The 25,927-nt window shown below is 46.1% G+C and overlaps 1 protein-coding gene across 1 annotated transcript; it reads right to left on the reverse strand.

Moving 5' to 3' along the window:
• Positions 1-460: 460 nt before the first annotated feature.
• On the reverse strand, positions 461-13,117 carry BPIFA3 (BPI fold containing family A member 3). Its single transcript, XM_011223707.2, has 7 exons — positions 12,985-13,117; positions 5,831-5,981; positions 3,862-3,969; positions 3,077-3,226; positions 1,762-1,846; positions 1,284-1,347; positions 461-547 (listed from the first exon to the last, which is right to left on the reverse strand). The coding sequence occupies exons 1-7, from the start codon at positions 13,106-13,108 to the stop codon at positions 513-515; spliced, it is 717 nt and encodes a 238-aa protein (XP_011222009.1). The 5' UTR covers positions 13,109-13,117; the 3' UTR covers positions 461-512.
• Positions 13,118-25,927: the final 12,810 nt, after the last annotated feature.

Genomic DNA, 25,927 nt, shown 5'->3' on the forward strand with positions numbered 1-25,927 from the left:
TCAGATCTGTTCGGTGCCAACATTGATGCTTCTCCGCTCTGTCATCCTTTCCCTGCACTCCACTGGAGCCTGGCAAACACTTGGCACATAGCAGGTACGCAACAAATATGGGCTGAATGAGTGAGAGAATGGGAAATCTCGACAGGGCCCTCCCTGCATTGATGAGCAAATCTCTAGGTGGGCTTCTGGCTGCTAATTACAGGAAAACAGTGTTTTCTCTGGTGTTTCTGGGCTGGTGAGCAAACCCAGGCATATTTAGTCTTAGGATGGACTTTAATCAAGTCTGACTTCTGGAACCCTAACCTCGGGGCCCAGGTAGGGGGACCTCTGTACCCTTCAGAGTTAGAGTTTATTATAGGACAGGACAGGACTCCACGGGGCCTGTGGTAAAGGTTTTGGGGGCAGTGGAAGTCCCACTCTGAGAAAGACCTAAGGTCCCAAGATGTGGAATCCCCTTCCGGATCAGTAGGCAGCGGAGGACGCTCAGGTCGGCCTGCGGACGGTGGCTGGACTCACAGGTGGTTGAATTTATGGGCGGCAGCCTGTTCTGTAAGGAGAAGAGGCGGGATCAGGCGCCAGGGTGACAGCCGTCCAGCCCCTGCAGGGACTCTCACCCATCCACGCCCACCAGGGGCCAGGGCCTGCGACACTTGCATTAAAATTCTCCATAGTCCATGAGAGACTGTGGACTCTGGGAAACAAACTGAGGGCTTCAGAGGGGAGGGGGGTGGGGGACTGGGAAAGGCTGGGGATGGGTAGTAAGGAGGGCACGTACTGCATGGTGCACTGGGTGTTATACACAAGTAATGAACCATGGAACATTACATCAAAAACCAGGGATGTACTGTATGGTGACTAACATAACATAATAAAAATTATTATAAAAAATTCTTTCCAAATGATAAGTCTTTATGCGCTTCTTCCATTCACTAGACTGTGAGCTCTGAGGGTGGAGACTGTATCTGTCTGCACATGGAGGGTGGCCTCAGGTTTGGGGGGGCAGTGCTCCCTAAAGGACTGAGTGGAGATCTGGGGAGGACTTGCAGTTCCTGGTAATCTGGAGGTTTGGGTGACTTGGTGGGGCACAGCCTGCTTGGTAGGGGTGCCCTCTGCAGTCCTAGCTCTCCCAGGGGACAGTAATGGTCATTGTCACATGGTCCCGTCTGAGTGTCCTCAGAGCACATGCAGACACCCCTCAGCAGGCCTCACTGGGAGCTCTGCTGGGGCACCTCTTCCCTTTGCCAATCCTGAGTCCGCCTCCCCGGCTGGCTGCACACACTCACCCATGAGGCTCTTCAGCAGTTTCACGTCCAGCTGTCTGAGGATTTCACTGATCAGAGGACACACCTGGGCCACCAGAGAGAAGGGTCAGGCCGGGGGTTGGGAAAAGAGAGCTAGAGAGCCTGCGGTTGGAAGCTTCACGGGATTTCCACAGGGAATTGTAGCAGCAAGGCTCCCTTGTATTGAGCGCCAACGGGATGCCATGTGCAGCACTTTCATGTCTGCCCTAATCCTCATGCTGACTCTATGAGATAGGGATTGTGGTGATTCCCATGCTACAGATGGGGAAACTGAGGCACAGGGAGGCTGAGTCACTTGCCAAGGACACACAGCCAGTAGATGACAAAACTGAAATTTTTCATGAAAATTTTTCAGGTCCTGAAGTCCAAGGTTGGAAACTCTTTTCTGAATTGCCAATATATATGTCCTGACCCTCAGACTCAAAGATACTCCAGGGGACAATATTTTTCTCAAACTTACCTGACTTTCCACCAGGTGTGGAGTAACTTTTGCCAGGTTCCCCCTGAAGTTGCGGAGAAAATGTTTCATCTTTGGTGAGATATCTCTAGAAAGAGAGATAGATGTACAGAACAGATAAATCCATGCAATACCAGTGCCAGATGCTAGGCATTTAGTACACCTTACACAGTCATTTAATCCTCAGTGAGTCCTATACAGTCGAAGGGGCACCTCAGAGAGGTGATGTTACTTGCCCAAGGTCACCCAGCTAGTAAGTGCTGATTAGATTAGAACCAGGTCAGTAGAGCTCCAGAGTTCAGTCCTTCCCTGGCACTGTCCTAGCCATGAATGCCTGGCATGACTTAGGCATTCAGCGAACGTCTGATGAATAAATGAATGGACACCCACTGAAGACGTAGTTGCTTTCAGCATTCTGGAATTACAGGGAGAAATCACACCCAGATCTTGCCCTTAAGGGACTCATAGTCTGCTGAGGTTAATAGACTTGGTCAGCCAGTATATAGATCTATTATACTGTATTAATACATACACCCTATAAATAGTTCTATTTTGTTTTTTTCTGTCTTGTTCATAATTGTATCCCTGGCATCAAGCATGTCATGTCTGGCTCATCATAGGTTCTCAGTCAATATTTGTTGAATGAATGAGTGATGAGGAGGAGTTCTAGAGAAGAAGGGAAGGGCATTCCAGGCAAAAGGATCAACATGTGCAAAGGCACGGCAGTATGAAAATACATGGTGTGTTGATGGAGGGGTAGGTCCTTCAGTGACACAAGAGGGCAAAGGGCTGCAGAGCAGGATAGGTGAGAGGACAAACGGGGTCCTGATGACATCCAGGAGTTTGCTTTTCATTCAAAGCGCTTTGGACAACCAGTGGAGGGTTTGGAGCAGGGGCTAGGGGACATGACCGCATTTCTGTGCTAGGAAGTTAATTCTGCTGCAGGGGGAGAATGGAGTGAAGGAGGTGAGGTCTGAGTCCAGGAAAGCCGGCTTGGTTCCTGCAGTGATCCAGGAAGTGGCCTAGGAACCAGGGTAGTGGCTGTGGGGATGGAGAGAGAGGAGGCAAGCAGGGGCTGCCAGTAGGTCATTGATGGGAGCCGGGGAAGGTGACTGCAAGGTGTGAGGAGGAGGAAGAGTCTGGCTGCTAGGGGGGTGGCCGGGCCATCACTGGGATGCTGACTGAGGAAGAGAGGTAGATCCTGGGGGAAAGGGTGAGATCCGTGTTGGGCCCATCCAGGAGGTGGTGGAGGCGTGCGCCCGCAGCTAGGACTAGCCAGGAAGGGGCCCAGCCCTGAGGAGGGGCCCTGGGACCTTACTTGGTTAGGACTGTCATGTAGGTGCTGCTCGGCTCCACAGAACAATTGCCTATCACCAGATGCCTCCGGCCAAACTCGTCTTTCTCCAGCCAGAACTCGACAACGAGGTTCATGCACGCATGCGTCTTTATAACCTTGTTATTGAAGGGCCTGGGGACGAGAGAGAGGAGGAGGAGGGAAAGGGCAGGAGATGGAGAGGAGGAGGTGGAAACAGCCAACACAAAGGGAAGAGTGACTTTCAACAAACCAGCCCTGCCTGTTGACTCCTGCAGCCGGTGACCAAGGAGCAAATGCTGTTAGGCAGAGTGACTTCTGAAAATCCTTTAGATAGACCAGCTTGGGGCCTTTGGATATTCAGAAGTGGAGGGTTCATCTGTTTTTAAAAATCTGTACTATTGAGCTGTGCTGTCCCTTTTCTTGGGGGCAGCTGATGGTAAAGGATGGTCTCAACAGATGGAGGGAAGGTGATGATATAATTAAAGTGTTTCTCTCTCTCCCTCTCTTTTTAAATCAATGTAATGAACTCACATAGGTTTAAATGAGCAAATCACCAGGGGTTGCCATCCACATTTCAGCTGAAGAAACCGGGGTTTGGGGACGTGAAGTGACCTGCCCTGTGTGACCTGAAGTCACACAGCAAGTGAGTTCAGAAACCAGGATTCGAACTAGGTTGGAGTCAGAAAGATCTGCGTTCCCCAGGTTGCCAAATTCCACCCTCCCCCCAACTCGTGGATTCCCACTGGAGAGGAACAGTGCCCCACCGACCCTGCTGATGTATGACTCACAGTCTCAAGTCAATGTCAAATTCAAGTAAGATGTTTGCTGAGAACCACTCCTTACGGAAAGACATCCGGATCCCACCATAGTCTAGCTGAATGTTGGTGATGTTGGCGCTACACAGGGAAGAGCAGAGGTGTGAGGGAGCTCAGACATTAAGGCCTCAGGCTGACAAAAAAGGCTGGCATGCTGTTTATGAAAAGGGCCTGGGGGTAAGCTTTGGAGTCAGATCCTTTTAAAGATGCTCAGAGGGCAAGAGCCACCTGCAGGAGCCCGGGGCTGCAAGTTGTCCCAGAGGGCCCTTCACAGCCCCACACAACAAACGTGTGCAACCCACAGCCAGCTGCAGACTAGACTGGGGCTGTTCTGAGACCCAGCCACAGCCTCCCAGCACAGGGCCCCACCACCTGCCCAGATACCCAGGCCCGAGCCCCAGGAGCCTTCTTGGCCTTCTCTCCATTCTTCACTTTCACATTCACCCCCGCCCCCGGTGAATCATGCTGGCTCTGCTTACAAAATATACCCGGATTTTGGCAACTTCCCACTCCTTCTGTCCCTTTCACCTGGACCAGGTCACCATCACTTCTCACCTGGAGACGCTCTAGTTTCTCTCTGGGCTCCTTGCCATGAACTTGGCCTCTCTACAAACTATTCTCCATGCGGCAGCCAATAGGCAGCCCTATTACTTAACATTCTTTCTGGGTTTCTCACTGCTCTTGGAATAAAATCCGAGCTCCACGCCATGGCTCCTAAGACCTGCAGGGTCTGGTCCCCCCGGCCTCCATAGCCACACCTTCTACCACCCTCCTCCTTGCTCACCCAGCCACACAGGACTTTTTCTCTTTCTCGGACACACCAGTCTCTTTCCTACCTCAGGGCCTTTGCACTCACTGCCCTCCTATGTCCTTCATGTGGTTTGCTTCCTTCTCTTCATTCTTCCTAGGGATTATCTCTTTAGAAAGGTCTTCCTAATCAGCCCCTCATTCTTACCCCTTACCTTGCTAAAGTTGTCTTCCTAATGTATCTCTCTATCTGAAATTAGTTTTTTACTTTTGTGACTTAACTCACTAACTGAGATATAAGATCCAAAAAGGCAGTGACCATATGTCTCGTTCATAGCTGTATTCCAAGTACCCATCCCAGGTCCTGGTACACAGCAGGTGCACAATGAATACTTGTAACAGCTGTTAAGGGACTGGAAGGAGAGAGGTGATTGTGGCCACACACATCCTGGGAAACCCTGCTGGCGAGTACCAGTGCTCATTAGAATAGCGAGAATGAGGGGCAGAATGAGAGAGAAGGGAGCTCAAGAGCACAGCAGGCTGGAGCTGGGGTGCTGCACCAGAGCGGCTGGGAGCCTGGGAGGCTGAGGTCTGGCCCTCCAGAGGATGGAGTAGAACTGTAGGCGGGCAGCCTGGGTCCAGCTCTGCTGGGTTAATCGGAGCGCCCAATGCCTACGCATCCACTAGGAGCAGAGAAAGCTCCCAAGTCCCCAAGGCAGGGACAATTATTCCGCCCATTTCGCTGATAAGGCTGAAGCTGAGACCTCAAACACCTATCAAGCAGAGTCACACAGCAGAGTCACACAGCTTATCAAGTAATAGAGTGGGATTCAAATGTCTGAGTCTAGTCCTGGGTTCCTTTGGCCCCCACATGTTTATCCAGGCTGTGCTCTGGGTACACACTCTAAGTAAGGTTGGAGTGCTCTAGCAATTTCCCCACGGTTGGTGGCAGACCCAGGATTTAAATGCAGAAGTTTTATTCCTGGGTTTGCTTTAATTACCCTGTTATGCTGCCTCCCCAAATGACCCCTCATATTAGGCCCCCACTCTCTCTTGTATTGGGCCTTTTATCCCCTCCTTCCAGTCTTCCTGCTTTCCCTCTTCACAGCCATGTGCCTCCATGCCCTCAGCTCTGCCCTCTGACCCAGAGCTTTATAGAGAGTCCCAGGGCCAGGGATGGGGTTCCGGGGCTCACCTGCTTTCTTGCTGTTGTTGGAGGCTCATGCCGCTTATTAGCCACCCCACCATCCCTGGGGCCATCTGCCCCGAGGCATTCAGACTGTCCATGAGGCGGAGGTTCTGGATTCGGCCCTCTGCATTGTGCTTCATGAGGCCCTGGGCGATAACTGGAAATGGACAAGGGACCAGTGACCTTGCACAATGTCGTGGACAAGATAGGGGGTTTGGAGTCAAGAGGCCGAGGTCGTGTGTGGGCTGGTGCTTCCGCTTCTTGCTGAGTGATAGGTGCTTGTCACCCCGCAACTCCACTCTCTACACGGAAATCCATATGCCTTCCCTGGGAAATGGTGCTTTGCAGGGCTGAGGCGACACCCTGGCAGAGGGTCTGGCAGGTGAGAGCTGCTCAAAGAGATGCAATGGTGGAAAGCCCGCCTGGTGCGGTCTCTGAATCTGGACCACAGAACCTAACGTACAGCATGTGCATCACAATAGACGTTGGTTGAAGAGAACAACTAAGAAGAGAATGAATGTAATCTCTCCCGCACTATGCCTGGAATCAGATGTAGGACTAAGCGGAGCTACCAGCAGAAAAGAGTAAATTCCAGAAAGGAAGGGGATTTCAAGTGCCGGGCATGCTGAAACCCTGCTCTCTTGGTGCTAGGATTGGGCCCAGCTCTGATGAACCTCCGAGCACACCACAGGACACATTGATTGAAGTGCCTTGACCCTCCTTGTGATCAGAACCCACACTGCAGAGCAGCAGAAACCATGGTTCTCCCTCACTCCCCTCCCGCCAGCTCCCAGACCCCCTTTCAGTATCCCATGATTCTGTTGCCTGCAATAAGAGAGTGTGTCTGGAGTCCTAGATCTGGGTTGAAATGTTATCACCTTCCTGGGTCTTGATTTCCTCATCCGTATAATGGGGGCAGTAATATGCCCATCTCACAGGATTCTTGTGAAGAATATTGAGATAAGTTATCCAAAAATATTTGAATAACTATCATTTATCCAAAAAAAGAATATTACTGAGCATCTATTGGGTATCAGGCCTTGTGATGCATACCAAAGACACAAACCAGTTTTCTATCTAGTAAGAGAGACATACATTGACCAAATAGTTTCAGAGGTAGAGTGATATTATAGGTATGCCTAGAACTCTTAGTAGTTCTTGGTTAATGATAATAACAACACTTGGAAAATTGTGAGCAGTAGACATTAGTAGTTGCCAGTCCAATATCCATTTATCCATAGACCCATCCATCCATCCATCCACCTACCCATCCATCCATCCATCCATTCATCCATCCATCCTCCATCCATCCGTCCTCCATCCATCCATCCTCCATCCATCCATCCATCCTCCATCCATCCACCCACCTATCCATCCATCCAACCATCCGTCCTCCATCTATTTGCCAAATAGCCACCCATCTGTCCATCCATCCACCCTCCCAATCATCTTCCATCTGTCCAAATATCCACCCATCTATTCATCTATCTATCCATCCTCCCATTCGTCCATTCTGTCATTCCCATCTGACCCCTGTTTTGATTCAGGCACTCTCTCCAATTCCTGGTCCAGATGAGGCCTTTGATTATCTGAACCATCATTGTCCAGTGATTCTTTCAGATGTAAAGTGGGCGTGTGACCCAAGTTAGCCTTATCAGACTAAACAGAAGATTGTATGTTTCACGTTTGAGGGAAAGTTTCTTTCTCTGTCTCCTACTGGAAGGGAGCAAGGCAGTCTGTTGCTTTGATGGCCACTGGCCACCATTTTCCTATCACACTGGGAACGAGCGGCCTGAGGATGAAACTATGATGATAGCAGAGCTGAAAAAAAAAGGGACAAAATCCAGCTCTGGATGGCACCTTTGAGTTGCTGATTGGATCAGACCTGGAGCTTGTCCTACCTATGAGTTTGGTTATGTGAAATAACATTTTTTTCATTGTTTAGGCCATATTGAGTTGTTTTCTGTTCTGTGCAGCTAAGTACACTAACTGATATGAGAAGTGGTTATAGTGATAAATATATTCACAGTTGAAAAAGTACTTGGCACATGCTTTTCCTCATTTAAATCTCCAGCGTAGCCCTATGAAATAGCATTCTAACTGCACCAGTTGTAACCGTGAGGATGCCTGGGCCCCCAAATACACATGAATGTATCTCATAACCTATGTGGAATGGATACCTTTGTGGCAAACCATAAAATGCCAAGTTATGATGAGGGAAATGGGAAACATTGATAATCTCAGAGATTTAAGAAATAGAAATAGTAATTGAAGATTTCATTCCCCAAAAGTTTTTGATCTGGATGGTTTTGGGGAAGAGTTTTACCAAACTTTATACAAAAAGAGATGATTGTGAAAGAAAATAAAAGAAGAAGATGATGCGAAATTCATTTTATGAGGCTAGTGTAACTTGCCCAGCTTCCAGAACAGTACAAGGGAAGAAAGGTCCATATCAATTTCATGTATGAAAAATCTGCTAAAGTCCAATAAAATTATCAGCTAGCAAATTGAATAGCCAATAGTACATTATAAAATATATTTTAGTATGATACATTGTAAGTACATTCTAGTACATTATAAAAATAGTACATTATAAATATATCATTCTAGTAAATTACAAAAATATCCTATTTATTCCAGAAATGCTGGGATGGGTTCAACAGAAGAAAATCTATTAATACAATTTATCACGTTAATGGTTTAGAGGAAAAAATGGAGTAATTTTTAGATGCAAAAAAAATTTGTTAAAAGCCAATACTGATTTATGATTAAGAAAAATTCAGGGGGCGCCTGGGTGGCACAGCGGTTGGGCGTCAGCCTTCGGCTCAGGGCGTGATCCCGGCGTTGTGGGATCGAGCCCCACATCAGGCTCCTCCGCTATGAGCCTGCTTCTTCCTCTCCCACTCCCCCTGCTTGTGTTCCCTCTCTCGCTGGCTCTCTCTCTCTCTGTCAAATAAAAAAAAAAAATCTTTAAAGAAAAATTCAGAAAAAAAAAAGAGAAAAATTCAGAAAACCAGGACTATGGGGATTTCTTTAACATGGTAAGAAAGATTTCAAAAACCTCTGAAAGATGTCATACTTAGCAGAGAGAATCCTAGATACATTCCCGTTCCTATAGGAGGCCTAATATATACTACAAATAAGAAAAAGGCACAAGAAGTGTAAGGTTAGAAGAGGACAAGAGATGAACCTGTCATTATTTGCAGATGCTACAATCCTCTAGATAGAAAATCCAACAAAATAAATAGAGCAAACTATTAGAACTAAGAAGAGGTCAGTGAGATTTTTGGATAGCAGATTCATTTTCAAAAACCAACAGTTTTCTTCTCGTCGGAACCAGCAATACCAACTAGCAAATATAAAAGAAAATTAGGCAATATTTACTATAGCAACAACTATACATTTCTCTAGGAATCAATTTAATAAAGCTCAGGACTTTAACAAAGTTCATAGTACTTTAAAATTCTACTAAGGTAAAATGTCCATGCTACCCAGAGCAATCTACACTTTCAATGCTATCCCGATCAAAATACCGAGGACATTTTTCAAAGAACTGGAACAAATAGTCCTTAAATTTGTATGGAACCAGAAAAGGCCCCGAATCTCCAAGGAACTGTTGAAAAGGAAAAACAAAGCTGGGGGCATCACAATGCCGGATTTCGAGCTGTACTACAAAGCTGTGATCACAAAGACAGCATGGTACTGGCACAAAAACAGACACATCGACCAATGGAACAGAATAGAGAACCCAGAAATGGACCCTCGGCTCTTTGGGCAACTAATCTTTGATAAAGCAGGAAAAAACATCCGGTGGAAAAAAGACAGTCTCTTCAATAAATGGTGCTGGGAAAATTGGACAGCTACATGCAAAAGAATGAAACTTGACCACTCTCTCACACCATACACAAAAATAAACTCCAAATGGATGAAAGACCTCAATGTGAGACAGGAATCCATCAAAATTCTAGAGGAGAACATAGGCAACAACTTCTATGACATCGGCCAGAGCAACCTTTTTCACGACACATCTCCAAAGGCAAGAGAAATAAAAGATAAAATGAACTTATGGGACTTTATCAGGATAAAGAGCTTCTGCACAGCCAAGGAAACAGTCAAAAAAACTAAGAGACAGCCCACGGAATGGGAGAATATATTTGCAAAGGACACCACAGATAAAGGACTGGTATCCAAGATCTACAAAGAACTTCTCAAACTCAATACACGAGAAACAAATAAACAAATCATAAAATGGGCAGAAGATATGAACAGACACTTTTCCAATGAAGACATACAAATGGCTAACAGACACATGAAAAAATGTTCAAAATCATTAGCCATCAGGGAAATTCAAATCAAAACCACACTGAGATACCACCTTACGCCAGTTAGAATGGCAAAGATAGACAAGGCAAGAAACAACAATTGTTGGAGAGGATGTGGAGAAAGGGGATCCCTCCTACATTGTTGGTGGGAATGCAAGTTGGTACAGCCACTCTGGAAAACAGTGTGGAGGTCCCTTAAAAAGTTAAAAATTGAACTACCCTATGACCCAGCCATTGCACTACTGGGTGTTTACCCCAAAGATACAGACGTAGTAAAGAGAAGGGCCATATGCACCCCAATGTTCATAGCTGCATTGTCCACAATAGCCAAATCATGGAAGGAGCCGAGATGCCCTTCAACAGATGACTGGATTAAGAAGCTGTGGTCCATATATACAATGGAATATTACTCAGCTATCAGAAAGAACGAATTCTCAACATTTGCTGCAACATGGACGGCACTGGAGGAGATAATGCTAAGTGAAATAAGTCAAGCAGAGAAAGACAATTATCATATGATTTCTCTCATCTATGGAACATAAGAACTAGGAGGATCGGTAGGGGAAGAAAGGGATAAAGAAAAGGGGGGTAATCAGAAGGGGGAATGAAACATGAGAGACTATGGACTATGAGAAACAAACTGAAGACTTCAGAGGGGAGGGGGTGGGGGAATGGGATAGACTGGTGATGGGTAGTAAGGAGGGCACGTATTGCATGGTGCACTGGGTGTTATACGCAACTAATGAAGCCAAACTTTACATCGGAATCTGGGGATGTACTGTATGGTGATTAACATAATATAATAAAATAAAATTAAAATTCTACTAAGGGACGTAAAATAAGGTCTAAAAAACTGAAAAATATGCTAAGTTTGTAATGGGTGACCTCTCATTGCAAAAATGTCATTTCTCTCTAGATTAACAAATTCAGTGAAACCCAAATCAAATTTCCAGGCGATTTTTTTTTTTTAAAGAACAAAGCGCAATCTAAAATTAAAGAAGAAAGGTCTATCAGATAAAACAGCATTTTACAAAGATGTAGTATTTAAAATATTCTGCTGTTGGTGTAGAAATAGTTACACAATACAGAGCCCCAAAGGGAGTCCACGTGCTTGGGAACTTGATCTTTCATAGCTGGGTTGGGAAAGCAGACTCCTTACACAGACGGAAATGAAGCTGGGGCCGTAACTTACATAAGCATAAGCAACATAAAAGTGGCCTTCAGGTGGGCTAAGATCCTGAACATGAAGGGTAAAACGATAAAGCTATTAGGAATAATAAAGTAGAAGATGTCTGGGGTCGAGACAAGGGTTTATGACTAATCAAACATAAACCATAGGATCAAATTTTGTTGAGTTTGAAAATCTTCCTGTTCGGTGAAGGACCTACAAACCAAGTTATGACAGTTTGAGAGAATGTTAGCACTGATTAGACCTGACGAAGGACCAGTGTCAAGTATAAATTAACACTCAAATGAGAGAGGCTAAAAAAAAACCACAAAAAACCCTGGGGGAAGCAAAAAGAAACATGGACAAGAGATAAGAACAGGGAATTCGAAGAAGTCAAATGGCTAACTAAACTAGGAGGAGATGCCCAAACTTCCCACTGATGAGATGAAGTCAAGCTGAGACAATTCGATAGCACTCAAGTGCACTTCAGGCTGGCAAAAAGGAGAAAGATAGTGTTACGTACTGAATTGTGTAGCTCTCCTGCCCCCAAATTAATATATTGAGGTTTTAGTCTCCAGTGGGACTGTATTTGGAGACAGGACCTTGAAGGAGGTAAAGAAGGTTAGATGTGGTCCTGCGGATGGGGCCCCAATCCAGTAACACTGGTGACTGGCGTCCTTCTAAGAAAAGAGACAGACAGCAGAGTGCACTCTCTGTGCACACACAGATGGAAGGACATGTGAGGACATGGAGAAGGCAGACACCCACAAGCCAGAAGGAAGAGAGAAGAGGGGTTTCGGCAGAGACCAACCCTGTGGGCATCTTGATTTTGAACTTTCAGCCTCTAGAACTGTGAGAAGAGAAATGTCTGTTGTTTGAGCCTCCAGCCTGTGGCATCTGGCTGTGGCCGCTGCAGTAGACTGAGGCAGATGGATCCTCCCCAGTGTTGGGAAACAGGTGCGGGGAGACAGGTAGGCTCTTTTGTCACTGGAGTGGGTGTAGACTAGCACAACCCTTCTAGAGAGCAATCTGGCAGTCCTTAGTTAATTAGCCCTTAGTCCTTAGTCCTAGGGCCCAGCCATCCATTCCACTTCTGGGTCTATCCCAGGGACATTCTTCCATGGCTCCTAACCGGGACACATGCAAGGATGTTCATCTCAGTGTAGCCTTTAATAGTGGGGAGTTAGAGACAACTCAGGTGTCCATCCCTAGGGACATGGCCAAGCAATCGTGAGGTGATGGAATCTCATGGACTTCTCAGTACCAGCCTGAAAGCAACAGATGTCAACAGTGCAGTGTCCAATGAAAACAGTAAAAACCAACAAGATCTATATGACAATACCATCTATGCAAATTGAAACACTGCGTGTTGTATCAGGACATGAGCATATAGAAACACATGTGTCAAACACACCACAGGGCCTGAGGAAGAGGGGGTGGGCGTGAGAATAAGAGATATAGGGAAAACGACAAACACAAGAGGGCCTTGCCACAATTCACGGTAATGATGACGTGCTATGAACTGGCGTGTGATCAACTCAGCCTCAGTTTTCTTTACTTGAGGTCTGAGAGAAAAAGGAAGAGAGGCAGTGACTGACCCGAGTTCACCCAGCAGGCTGATGCCTTCCCACCCACCCTGTGACAGTGGGCAGAGTATGGGCTGAGCTTACTTCTCGCTAGAGCTGGTTTGCTGTCCATGTGGGCCTTGGCCAAGCCACGCCAGGGCTGCTTGTGCAGTGCTGAGGGCATGGACAGCAAGCTGAGGAGGACCAGGAACCTCCAGATTGGACACATCCTGGGTTCTGGGACCTGCAGGTGTCAAGAAGGGTCAGATGGTACCCAGGTGTGTGGTTGCAGAGGTGGCTGCTTGAATGAATGGACTCATGGCTTTCTGTGGGAGGACGACACCAGAGTTAGTCTTGAGCATGCTGTGGGCAGGTGTCATGATGGGCTGTGGCAGCTGCCACTGGGCTTTGCTCACATGGTGAGGGCAGCAGGTGGAACACTGTGGGGAGGGCCAGGGATTCAGAGGGAGGCTGTGTTGCTTGGATACGACCAGTAGAGCCCACTGTTGGGTCATCCAGTGGGAGTCCTCTCCCAGACCCTGCACAGGCTGGGTGTTGGGGATCCTACAGTAAATGAATGAGGGTGGCTAATTTCAGGCTCTCCAGTTGAACTAGGACTTTCTTACGGGCAAGGTTATTCGCGATGCCTACCATGATGCTTGCTTGCCAGGAATCAGTGTTAATGAATGTTTGTTGAGTGTTAAATGACTGAATACATGAATGAGTGAGAATAGTTGATCTCTGAACCACCTACCGAATTATGTTTCTAGAGGACAGGGTGTGAGTCGATTTAATTCTCATGTGTCCCGTGCCTCCCATGTTTACCGCATGGTAGTTAGCAATAAATGGTTGTTAAATGATAATGAATGAATGAATGAATGAACAGTTGGATGGATGGTTTATGGGTGAGATTTACAGGAGGTGGACAGAGAGTCTCGAAGCCAAAGCATTAGGTTTTACTTCATTGCTCTGGATTTGGGGGTCAGAGAAACTTCAGTTCGAAAACCCCTGTCCTCACCATCTCAAGAAATGGTGCCATAATCCATCTAGTTGGTCTGGCCCCAGCCCTTGGAGTCCCTCTTGACCGTTCTTTCCTTATTGCCCACAGCCCATCTGTCAGGAAATCCTGTCAGCACTTCCAGAATCTGACCACGTCCAGCAGCTCCTCCTCAGCCACCCTCACATTGGCCTGGATTACTCAGGGGTGTTTCTACTTGATTTCGTGGCTTTCTTCCTTGCCCGCCTACAGTCTCTTTTGCACACAACAGCCTATACAATCATTTTTTTAAAAAAAGATATATTTTTATTTGAGATGGGTGGAGGGGCAGAGGGAGAGGGAAGGAAGAGAATCCCAAGCAGACTCCCTGCTGAGTGCAGAGCCCAAAGCACGGCTCCATCTCACCACCCTGAGATCATGACCTGAGCCAAAACTGAGAGTCAGACACTTAACTGACTGAACCACCCAGGTGCCCCCTGCATGGTCATTTTAAGATGTTAATCAAAATTCTTTAAAGTTCCCCACTGCAGCCACACAGGCCTCTGGGGTCTGGGCCCCACAGTTCAGCTGCTGGGAGCTCTGAGACAAAGGCACTCTTCACTCCGTGCTCTCCTCCCGGGCTGTAGGGAATGTGCAGGGTCCTTTGCAGAGCTCATGAAGCCCTGGGGCCATCCTTGGGCACTTCACATCCAGTTTTGTAAGAGATCATAACGAAAGCATTAGTTCAGGGTGATGGCTTTCCGGAATTGACGTCCTCTCAGGGTTCACACTCCCCTTGGGGATGTTTGCAGAATATCAATTACCTCGAAATGTACTTTTCCAGTCTTCCTGGTCTTGTGTAACCAGTTGGGATTTTGTTATTTTTTGTCGAGAAAATTGGAGAAGAGTGGGCACTGTTGGGAGGAGCAAACCTGTTGTCATTGGCTCTTTGGAGGTCTGAACTTGGGAGTGAGGCAGGCTGTCAGTCCTGCCCCATCATAGGCTGTGGGCCTCAGGGCCACCGAGTCTATGGAGATGACGAGGCGAAGGGTGTAGACTTCCAAGCCTGGTGCAGGACAGGGGAGCAGGGAGACGCTGCTCAGGGGTGAGCCCTGCAGTTCCTTGTCTTTGTGGTGCCCCCCATCCTTGTGGGGAGACTGACAGTCTTCCGTCTCCCTGCTGTGAGCATGTGATGGTGACGTGGTTGTGAAGGGGAGGCGGGAGGTGCTCGGCGAGGGCCCAGTGAGGGAACACCTGAGCAGTGGGGAGGGGGTTATCAGAGAAACGATTTCCCTGAGGAGACGGGGTTTGAGTGGACATTGAAGGGAAGGGTTAGCTGGTGGTCCGAGGATGGAGGCGCTGACATTTATTTGGTCGGCCTCGTTCACTGAGCTAAGCCTGCTCCATGGGTGATCTCATCCCACCCTTATAACACATGCGGGGGTCAGGGACCCAGAGGGACTCAGCGGCCTGTGGTCTCATCCCACCCTTACAACACATGCTGGGGGACAGGGACCCAGAGGGATTCAGCGGCCTGTGGTCTCATCCTACCCTTACAACACATGCTGGGGGACAGGGACCCAGAGGGACTCAGTGGCCTGTGATCTCATCCCACCCTCACAACACATGCTGGGGGACAGGGGCCCAGAGGGACTCAGCGGCCTGTGATCTCATCCCACCCTTATAACACATGCGGGGGGACAGGGGCCCAGAGGAACTCAGCGGCCTGTGGAGCTCCCAGCTGGGACAAGGGCGGGCTGCCACCCCGACAGACTCCCTGGCCCTTCCCAGGGTGGTGAGATGTTGTTTCCTGTGGAAGGTGGAGCTGCTGAATGCTCCAAACCTCATCAATTAGCCACCACCTTTCAAAGAACTTTCTTTAGAACAAACTTTTTTTTTTTAAGGATTTTATTTTTTTATTTGACCGAGATAGAGACAGCCAGTGAGAGAGGGAACACAAGCAGGGGGAGTGGGAGAGGAAGAAGCAGGCTCATAGCGGAGGAGCCTGATGTGGGGCTCGATCCCATAACACCAGGATCATGCCCTGAGCCGAAGGCAGACGCTTAACTGCTGTGCCACCCAGGCGCCCCTAGAACAAACTTCTTTACCTTTTTGGGGGGCATTTTGAAAATGTGATGAAAACTTTGGTTTGTCTGTTCAGAAAAACAAAATGTACCTAGTTAAAAAATGTTGCTCATAGTAGCAGGATTTCCATCCTCCTCCGAAGGTATGCCCATTGACACCAGTTAGAACACCCGCTCTGCTGGGTAACTGACTTTCAAGGAGTTTGACTTGGATAAAAATGTATTTATCCAGTCAGCGATTACTTCCTGTGGGCCTACGATGTGCCAGGCACTGTGCTTGGCTCTAGGCAATAATAGACACCCTCCTTCTCCAGGAACTTCTAGTCTGGTGAGAGAATCAGAAGCAGACAAAATAAACAATGCATGGAATAATTACAGATCATAGCAAAGGGAAGAATATGGGTGAGATTGAGAATAGGAGAGAGGCCACTTTGGGTGACGAGTAGGGAAGGTCTCTCAAGAAGGTGACATTTGCTGAGTCCAGGAAGAGATGGAGTCTGCACTGAGTGTAGATGGGGGAGGGTGTGTCTGGCAGACAGAAGGGCAGGGGTGAAGGCCCTGAGGTGGGAAAGGGCTCAGTAGATTGGAGGAACAAAGGAAGATGGGTGTGGCTGCATCTACTGGGTCAGAAGTTGGTCCCCAGGCTCCTGTTCATGGCTCAAGGGAGGGGGTGTCCAGCGTGACAAGGAGGCAGGAGTTTCCCCTGGCTGAACCAAGGGCCAAGCAGGCTTTTGTTCATGAGCACCCTCCTATAGTTGGACAGAGGTGCCCCACCTCCGCCACCCTGCAAACTCCCCCACCCCCACCCCCCTGCAGCTCCTTGGGCTCTCAGGCAGCTGCAGGTCCCCAGCCAAAGGCAGAGGTCCTAAAACTCCAGGGGGCAGCAGAATGGGTAGAAGCAGAGTGGTGGAAGATTCCTGCACCTGATTCAGTGGGGTGGGCTGCTTTAGGTCATCGAGAATCATTCTTATATGGAATGGGATTCATTATTCACACAGGCATTCATTTATTCCATTTTTTTTTGTAGAAATATATGTTTTTAGGGGTGCCTGGGTGGCTCAGTCATTAAGCATCTGCCTTCGGCTCAGGTCGTGATCCCAGTGTTCTGGGATCGAGTCCCGCATCGGGCTCCCTGCTCAGCGGGAAGCCTCCTTCTCCCTCTCCCTCTCCCACTCCCCGTGCTTGTGTTCCCTCTCTCGCTGCCTCTCTGTCAAATAAATAAATAAAATCTTTAAAAAAAAAGAAATATATGTTTTTTAAAAAGATTTTATTTATTTATTTGACAGAGACAGCCAGCGAGAGAGGGAACACAAGCAGGGGGAGTGGGAGAGGAGGAAGCAGGCTCCTAGCAGAGGAGCCCAATGTGGGACTCGATTCCAGAATGCTGGGATCACACCCAAAGCCAAAGGCAGACGCTTAACGACTGTGCCACCCAGGCGCCCCAGAAATATATGCTTTTAACAATCATAGAAGTCTAAAGACTGGAACTTTAACCCAAAGACAAACTTCTTGGAAAGGGGGTGAGGGGTAGGAGGAGAGGGTGCCCTCTGAATGGAATATTGGGTTTGACAAAGGATAATAAGGTCCTGGGTTCTGGTGTGGCCTGAAGCAGGGAAGGGAAAGTGGAAAGCTGGAGTTTCTGGGTACCTTGCAGTGCTTTCGGGAGGACAAGTGGGGCTTCTAGAAATGCAGATTCCTGGGCCACCCCTGAGCAATTTAGTCTATCTCTGGAGGTGGGAACTGGGACTAAGCTTCTGGGTGAGTCTGCTGCACATGGTGCATGAGAACCATGTAACTGAAGTAGGAAGATGGTGCTAGATGACATTCGTTGAGAACTAACTGTGCTCAGAGGGCAGTCTAAACGCTTTACTTGCGATCATTTCTTTAACCCTGCACGCAGCCCTTTGAGGGAGGTGCTGCTATGACTGGCCTCCCTTTGCAGAAGCACAGAGAAGTTGAATAAAATCCCTGGAGTCACCAGCTGGGGCAGGTGGGGCTGGGGCAGGAGCAAGGCAAACAGACCCACAGAAGGAAGATCAGAGGAGCGGTCACTCATTCCCCATCTACCTCCCCCTCCCACACCCCATCTGCTCCCCAGCACGATCCCACAGCCCCCACAGGCATTGCAAGGAGAGGCAGGAAGAGCAACAGCGGACTCATATTGAGCCCCAACTCTGTGCCAGGCTCTGCTCTAAGCTTTTGTTGTAGATTAATTTCATTAATCCAACAGCCCTGGAGGGTTGTGCTGTTACTGCCAAACTTCTCAGATGCAAAGCCTGAGACACAGAGAGATGGAGTCACTTCCCAAGGACATGCAGCTGGTAAGCCTGGAGCCAGGAGTCAAACCCAGACTGTGTGGCTCTGTAGACTCTGTCTCGTCTCTAGATAAACTTGCCCACAACCCTTGCCCTTCATCCTGGGCTCTGTGAGCCTGTCTTATCCAGTGGCATTTCCTCTCATAATCCAGAGAGGCCACTAAAGACTCCAGGCGACTTGCATGGCAACTATCAAAGATTTTCAATGAGCTGGAGTAGATCCACCAGGGGCCGTGAAGACTGCAGGTCTCACCATAATCATGAACTCTCTGAACCACTAGGGGGCGGGAATGGGCCCCATCAAGCCCAGGGTCCTACCAAGCAGAGATGTCCTCAGGAGAAAATGACGGGGGCAGGCCATTCACAGTGACTAGCTATTCAGAGCCACGCCTGCCTTAAATGTCAGCCAGTGGGGAGGAGGAAATGTGCTTGAGTCCTTCTTCTTAAAGTGCACGTCAGACCTCAGCATTCATTGTAAGAAGCTTGAACAGGAGAAGTCAACTAAAAACAAAGCAGGCAGGGGTGCCTGGGTGGCTCGGTTGAGCGTCAGACTCTTGGTTTTCGGTCATGATCTCAGGGACCTGGGATCAAGTCCCTTATTGGGCTCTGTGCTCAGCACTGAGTCTGCTTGAGATTATCTCTTCCTCTCCCTCTGCCCCTCGCCCTGCTCCTGCATGCAGTCTCTCTCTCTCACTCTCTCCAATAAATAAATAAACCTTTAAAAAAATAAAAACAAAGCAAGGAAGTAATAAAGATTAGAATAAAAATTAACAAAATAAAAACTGAAAAACATTAAAGAAAATCCATGAAGTCAGAAGCCAGTTGTTTTAGAAGATTAATACTATTGATTACCCTAGTTAGGTAGAGTCAGAGAGAGAGAAGACACACATGACCAGTAACAGGAATGAGAGGGTGAAAGCATTACAGACTTTATAGGTATTACAAGGATAATAAGGAAATATTATGAATGACTTTATGCCAATTAATTCTACAACTTAGATAAAAGGAACAAATTCCTTGAAAGACACAAACTACCAAAGCTTCTCAAGAGGAAAAGGATAACCTGAAAAACCCTGTATCTATTAAAGATATTGAATTTGTAGATAAAAACCTTAGTGCACCGAAAACTCTAGGCCTAGATTGCTTCATCACCAAACACCACATTATACCCAAGCAATTCCAGAAAACTGAGGAGGAGAGAATACTTATCAAGTCCTTCTGTGGAGCCAGCCTTACCCTAATACCAAATCCAGACTAGGATCAATACTACAGACCAATATTTATCATGAACATAGAGACAAAAATCCTCAACAACGTATTAGTGATTTCGATACAGATTTAAATGTATAAAAAGAATAGCACATCCTGACTAAGTGGGGGTTTATCTCAAGAAATCAAGTTTAGTTTAGCATTTGAAAATCAGTGTAATACATCATATCAAGAAACATGGTATGTAGTCCATGAAGGACATCTCAGATTGCATGGTTATTTGATGTCCATGCTTAGATATTCATCTCTACGAGGACTCAGTAGCAAGACAGGAGCTAGTTTTAAAAATTAAAAGTTATCTGCAGGCCAGCATAGGGCTTTTCTCCAAAGCCCTAGAGATCTGTGCTGTGTTTCTCTTATTAGAGCTTGCCAGAGCATCTATAAACATCCTCATTTGCCATAGATGCTCTGAAAGTATAATTGGTTCTGCCTCTAGGTCGTAAGGACAAAGTGGTAGAGAAACCGGCACTGCTTGCTGGAGAGCCTATTCTTGCTCTGGTTCCTACTCGAACTGGTACCTTAAGAGTTACTGCGTAAATGCATCAGAATAACACTTTTAATCATGGTGTGCATTACCTTAAAAATTAAAACAGCCCATGAAGCTTTGTGCCTTTTTGTACTTGCAGAAACTTCATCAAAGTGCTGGGGACCTGGGCTTTGATGAGATTTTATCTCACCTTCATCCTCATATGTATTTTCCTAATGCCTTTAAATGCTTGTTAATTCCTGCTCATCGAGTTTAATCAGCCTAATGTTAACAATGTATTGGACATATGTGATGTTCTGTGATGTCAGCATGATCAAGATTTTTATAGATTATGCTATGGTAGTGAGTCGTGCTGGGGAAAACTGTGAAGGTGTGCTGGTAGCACTTCCAAGTAAAAGCAAGCTGATTCTGCCAGTCCCTACATCTTGAAATAGGGGGAAAGACATTTTCAAGGGCAGTAATGAATCCCAGGTGTCAGGGGCTGGGCTGACTTTAAGGACAGTGAACAGTCTTATTAAATGGGGATGGGATAAGTATTGTGAGGTTTTTTTGTTTTTGTTTTTTTCTAATGTGTCAACTTGGCTACAATCCCATTATTTAATCAGATGCTAACCTAGGTGTTGATCTGAAGGGAGTTTTCAGATGTAATTAAAGTCCATAATGAGATGACTTAATGTAAGGGAGATTAACCCAGATAATCCAGGTAGGACTAATTCAATTAGTTGGGAGGACTTACAAGCAAGGCTGAGGGGAGAGAGGGAGAGAGGGGGAGAGAGAGAGACAGGGAGAGAAGAGGAAGGAGGAGGAGGAGAGAAGGAAGAAATATTACCTGTGGACAGCTTCAGTGCTTGATTCTCCCTTCCTCATGACTTGAGCAATGGGTTTTGATTTTGCTTAACCAACCCCCATAATCATGTAAATCAATTCCTTATAGTCCCTCTCTTTCTCTCCTCTGCATTAATCCTGACTGATACAAGTATCAGCATCCTTTTGTCCCTCAAATGAAAATGATGGCCTTTGTCTCTCCAGTTTCCCCCCATAGTATTGCTTTGGTTTATTATCCTGTTACAAGAGAAAGCTCTGGTAGTTTCCACTTGGCCTTTCTTCTCCCAAAAGCTCTCCCTCCATGGATCAGAGAGCCAAATGGGGATTCTGCCAGTTGCTAATTACGGCTCTTCCAATTATACATTAAAGAATTGGAGAAATAATCACAGAATGGGCCCATGTAATTATCAGACCCGTTCTGAATCATTTGACAACCATAAGCCCACTTTGGTGGACCATAAAACTATTTTGGGTTACTGGAAAATAGCATAAATTCAGAGGCAGTATCTCATATCCCCAAAAGTTCTGGGTATTTTTCCACAGTGCACCATGATTCTAATAAATGTCAAAAGGCCAATTTGGGAAAGAATTGAAGGAAGACTTGGAGTGTATGTTATGGCAATATTGCAGGGTCCCTTGCCTCTCCTTCAATCAAGGGTTCCTGATCCTGAACTGGCTTTTAACTGGAAATTGGATGAAAAGCTCTGACTTTCCATTTTGGCCACCCAAGTCAAGTTTCTGGATTCCAAACCTGGAGATCCTCCTGATCAAGTAACATTTAGTAGGTGGACCATCTCTTTCCTTTCTAGGGAAACTGTGATCAATTAATAATTGCCGGATATTCTGATTACGCATTCATCCATGTTATCCATTACAATAAACATGCCCACTTGTTTCTACCAGTTTAGCTCCACCACTTGCTGTGTTCCTGGAATATCGCATCATCCCCCATTAAGATCAGGGAGTCCCTCTCAATGGCAGCATTTCCTAGGTAATAGAAAACAACTTTTCAAGGATTGGATGCTCTCCTAAGTAATGTATTTTTCAATTTTTTAGTGAAGAGATTGTTGTTTGGGCCCTCTCAGGAGATGTAATGGTGGGGGCACATGTGTTTGCAAAAGATAAATCTATCCAACAGTCCAGTCTTCCCAAGCCTTTGGATTCCTTACTTACATCGAACCTGGAAAGTTCTCAGCCTCATTGAATGAAGGCCATTCTTTTTTTTTTTTTTAAAGATTTTATTTATTTATTTGACAGAGATAGAGACAGCCAGCGAGAGAGGGAACACAAGCAGGGGGAGTGGGAGAGGAAGAAGCAGGCTCATAGCGGAGGAGCCTGATGTGGGGCTCGATCCCATAACGCCGGGATCACGCCCTGAGCCGAAGGCAGACGCTTAACCGCTGTGCCACCCAGGCGCCCCGAATGAAGGCCATTCTTGAGTTTATTTTCCAGTAACCAACACAATGAGCTATCTAGTATTAAATCCAGAATCTTTGATAAAGGTACCCACCAATTAATTAGGAGCACCCCAGTTTATATTCTATCTTCTTTCGTCTAACATATTTAGAATCGATTGCTGATGTGAAGAATGATGTGGTTTTAGAATATAGGTGAGGTTCAGTGGGGTGAGGTCTGGAGCTGAGGGCCAAGAAAGAATTCTTGAGACGTCTTTGGTGCAGAATGGTGGTTTTATTAAAGCATGGGACAGGATCGGTGGAAGTAAGGAAAAGGGAGATTTCAAAAGAACTTTCACATGCTGAAGAGGACCTATAAGATACTGGAGCAATGTGACACAGGAATCCATCAAAATTCTAGAGAAGAACATAGGCAACAACTTCTATGACATCGGCCAGAGCAACCTTTTTCACGACACATTCTCCAAAGGCAAGAGAAACAAAAGATAAAATGAACTTATGGGACTTTATCAGGATAAAAAGCTTCTGCACAGCCAAGGAAACAGTCAAAAAAACTAAGAGACAGCCCACGGAATGGGAGAATATATTTGCAAAGGACACCACAGATAAAGGACTGGTATCCAAGATCTACAAAGAACTTCTCAAACTCAATACACGAGAAACAAATAAACAAATCATAAAATGGGCAGAAGATATGAACAGACACTTTTCCAATGAAGACATACAAATGGCTAACAGACACATGAAAAAATGTTCAAAATCATTAGCCATCAGGGAAATTCAAATCAAAACCACACTGAGATACCACCTTACGCCAGTTAGAATGGCAAAGATAGACAAGGCAAGAAACAACAATTGTTGGAGAGGATGTGGAGAAAGGGGATCCCTCCTACATTGTTGGTGGGAATGCAAGTTGGTACAGCCACTCTGGAAAACAGTGTGGAGGTCCCTTAAAAAGTTAAAAATTGAACTACCCTATGACCCAGCCATTGCACTACTGGGTGTTTACCCCAAAGATACAGACGTAGTAAAGAGAAGGGCCATATGCACCCCAATGTTCATAGCTGCATTGTCCACAATAGCCAAATCATGGAAGGAGCCGAGATGCCCTTCAACAGATGACTGGATTAAGAAGCTGTGGTCCATATATACAATGGAATATTACTCAGCTATCAGAAAGAACGAATTCTCAACATTTGCTGCAACATGGACGGCACTGGAGGAGATAATGCTAAGTGAAATAAGTCAAGCAGAGAAAGACAATTATCATATGATTTCTCTCATCTATGGAACATAAGAACTAGGATGATCGGTAGGGGAAGAAAGGGATAAAGAAAAGGGGGGTAATCAGAAGGGGGAATGAAACATGAGAGACTATGGTATGAGAAACAAACTGAAGACTTCAGAGGGGAGGGGGTGGGGGAATGGGATAGACTGGTGATGGGTAGTAAGGAGTATTGCATGGTGCACTGGGTGTTATACGCAACTAATGAAGCATCGAACTTTACATCGGAATCCGGGGATGTACTGTATGGTGATTAACATAATATAATAAAAAAAATCATTAATAAAAAAAAAAAGAAAAAAAAAAGATACTGGAGGATTTACCATTGTCAAGTTAAGGTTGTTTTCCCCTCTAGCAAGGTACTAACATTAAACAGTTGGGAGATGCCTGGAAGAATGTCACACATGTCCCACCCAGGAGTGGGGGGGTGGGGGAGGTAGCAGGGTGTCAGCTTGTGCTTTGTCTTCAGCTAACCTTCTAGTCCCTCATCAGAGAACAAAAGCAAAAGCAAAAGAATTAAACTTCCTTACAACTTACAGCCCATTGACAAGTATTTGGGACAGGCAGAGTGACCTTCCATAAGGAGCTTAGCTGCCTTGATGTTAATACTTCGCTAGAGGCAAAAGTCAACCTTAACTTAACATTAGCCTAGCTCCCAGGATCCAGTAGATCTTCTTTAACATATAAAAATCCCTTTGGAAACTTCCTCTATCTCTATCCCCCAAGATATATGTTAGCCATCATCCTCCAAGCATATGGCCCACTAATATACATCTGAAGGGTCTCCTGACTAGGGTTTTACTAGACAGTAGTAAATGACTTTTCCTAACAACCGCTAGTCCCTCAACGTCCTGGAAACTTTGCTTCCAAATTCCTTAACACTATCCCTAACTCCTCTCAACTTGAAAGTGTATAGTCAGTCACTCCACACAACCCCAGTGCAGCTTTTACTGCCCACAGGTCCTGTCCCCATGTTTTAATAAAACCACCTTTTTGCACTGAAGACATCTCAAGAATTCTTTCTTGACCGTTTGCTCATTTTCCACATCAATTGCTATACATATTCCCCATGTCTGCTGATATAATTAGTTTTTTAAAAAAAGTAATTATTTTGAGTGTGTAAGTTATTCTATCCTTTATTCTTGTCCCCGTGAAGCATGCTGAGATATGAACCAACTAATGGGTCTAGTGGTAACAAAGGGTGGTTGGGATGAGTTTTAAGGATCTTAGAGGAGAAACTCCAGGAACTGGGAAGTAGACTTCTGAGAAGGGGGCTCCTGTTGGCTGGTGCAGTATTCTGAGGAATAAAGCTAATTTTGGAGCATTAAAAAAACAAAAACCAACAACTTGTAAACTGAGACCAACTTTCCCTGATTTGGTGAAAAAACAATTGCTGGGTGATGCTTAGGGGAATAGGAAGCAAATAGGAGAAAAAAGTTTTCTTTTCTCCTCATTCAGTCTTGCAATTTCCCTCTAGTAAAGGATCCTAACAAGGAGTAGGCCAGTAAAGAAGGTATGTGGTTTTCAGAGACAAACACCCAGCGCTTCAAAACAGAGAAAGACAGATTTGTAACCAAGAGATAAAAGCTTAATAACCAACACAATTTATTTAAAAGAATAAGTGGTGTAATGAATGTATGCACAGAAGAGTGCCAGGCATGAATCGAGGTAGTGATAAGGAAGAAAAAGAGGGGGAGAAGCAGGTAGGGAGTAGATTGGAGTGGTCATGCAAAGTTAATTGCTTATGACTTGAGGGACATGAACACTGAATAAAGGGCTCACTGGTGTTGGCCATGAAGGAAGTGATAGATGACCTAAAGTAAGTTATTTTGAGTTGGGTGGATAAGCCAGATTCTCCAAAATTGAGCACTGGACACTAAAGGTGAGGAAGTAGAAACAATGGATAGCAGTATCTCTCTTGAGAAATTTGGTGATAGAGGGAAGAAAAATGGGATTATCAGGGCTGAGATAAGTTTTCTTCCATAAACCACAGCTTTGTAGGTTGCCTGAGGGACTTATTGGATGAGACCAAAACTCTCACTTCGCAGTGAGGAGATTGTGGCCCAAGCTACCCAAGGTCACAGAATCAGTCAGAAAACACCTCAGAAAAGACAGGATGACTTGTTCCTTAGTTTTTGGGAAACTCCCGGCCAGAGTGTTGAGGTATTTCTTAGATAAAGGCTAAATTAACCTAGGAATTCTCCCCCACTCTGCAACTTTTCGTCGTCATGATCAGACCTACTGCCATCTCTAGCTATCTTTGCCCCTGCCCCACATGGTGCTATGGAGGCAGGACAGCCCACTGTTCAGAGCTGCAAAAATTAAGTTTATTGTGAAACGCTTACAGGGAATCAGCACATGGCCTCTGGTAAGGAGTTATAGGGAAATAGCT

Source organism: Ailuropoda melanoleuca, chromosome 13, assembly GCF_002007445.2.
Source record: "Ailuropoda melanoleuca isolate Jingjing chromosome 13, ASM200744v2, whole genome shotgun sequence".
Lineage (NCBI taxonomy): Eukaryota > Metazoa > Chordata > Mammalia > Carnivora > Ursidae > Ailuropoda > Ailuropoda melanoleuca.

Bases quoted from the DNA above. Each gene is read 5' to 3' on its own strand.
- BPIFA3 (XM_011223707.2), bottom strand. From the start codon at position 13,108: ATGTGTCCAATCTGGAGGTTCCTGGTCCTCCTCAGCTTGCTGTCCATG. The intron at 1,847-3,076 runs GTAAGGTCCCAG...CTCTCTTTCTAG, and splicing joins TACATGACAGTCCTAACCAA to AGATATCTCACCAAAGATGA. The intron at 548-1,283 runs GTGAGTGTGTGC...TTCTCCTTACAG, and splicing joins ACTGCTGAAGAGCCTCATGG to AACAGGCTGCCGCCCATAAA.